At 40.1% G+C, this 855-nt stretch overlaps 1 protein-coding gene across 1 annotated transcript in view; it reads left to right on the top strand.

Moving 5' to 3' along the window:
• LOC108761821 (uncharacterized) overlaps window positions 1-625 on the top strand; it is an 18,665-nt gene extending 18,040 nt beyond the window's left edge. The window contains exon 4 of the mRNA XM_018508558.1: window positions 547-625. Coding sequence (XP_018364060.1) covers window positions 547-625 — 79 coding nt within the window. The remainder of the gene's footprint in view (window positions 1-546) is intronic.
• The last annotated feature ends 230 nt before the right edge of the window (window positions 626-855 follow it).

Here is an 855-nt window from a genome sequence, read left to right as displayed (position 1 = left end):
TTTTTTTTTTTACATATTTTGAAAGTATATCATTAGGAGAATATGATGTTAAAGTTTCATTAAAAAATTGGAATTATTTCCAGAGTTGTAGACCATAAAAGTGTGCGCGTCGCCGAGCGCGTGGCAGTTACTAGCGCGCGGCAGTTACTAGCGACGCTGTGTTTGAAATTTCCCCTTTTTGACCGTTTGGGATTCATATACCTGTGCCTATTGTATGTGTGTCCTACCTAAGACTCTTCCTTAACCTGCGTTAGTATACAACGATTATTTTTCTTTGTATGTGACCTTAGCGCAACGTAAGTCTTTTAGAACCAGTTCTCAGTCGGCATTTGCTATTCGAGGAGTAAAGATCGAGTAAAATGGATAGAAAATCATCGAGAAAAAGTTCTAGACGTCAAGGAGCACCAGCACGAAAAAGATCGTTTCCTACACACGTTGTAGTGTGTGCACTTGTTGCACGAAAATATAGTGTACATTGGCACTTTGCAATTCGTGCAAAATCGACTGCTTAGCGCATCAGTATAATCGATATTGCTTCCTTACAAGATACATTCCCACAACGTCAATGTCAGCCAAAAAGATCATACATGCTGCACATACTGTTAAAGCACCACCCGTTGTATAGTAGCACTGGATCGTGTAGTGTTTAATACGGCTGTTCGATGCACGGATTTCTGGAGATGGCACACATTTTTCTACAAGATCCGTATCGTACTCGCTCGAGTCACTAGCAAAACCAGTATCGTCGGATAGCACTTCTTCGTCGGATGAATCTTAGTTCATTATCTCCTCAAAGTCTACTTCCAAGTCTTCTTCCATTTCTATTATAAGCACCTCATTTATAATATTCTCCAG

The sequence above is a fragment of the Trachymyrmex cornetzi genome, unplaced genomic scaffold, assembly GCF_001594075.2.
Source record: "Trachymyrmex cornetzi isolate Tcor2-1 unplaced genomic scaffold, Tcor1.1 scaffold2653, whole genome shotgun sequence".
In the NCBI taxonomy this organism is placed as follows: domain Eukaryota; kingdom Metazoa; phylum Arthropoda; class Insecta; order Hymenoptera; family Formicidae; genus Trachymyrmex; species Trachymyrmex cornetzi.
The sequence above is the reverse complement of the archived record's forward strand: the minus strand, read 5'-3'. Positions and strand labels throughout refer to the sequence as shown.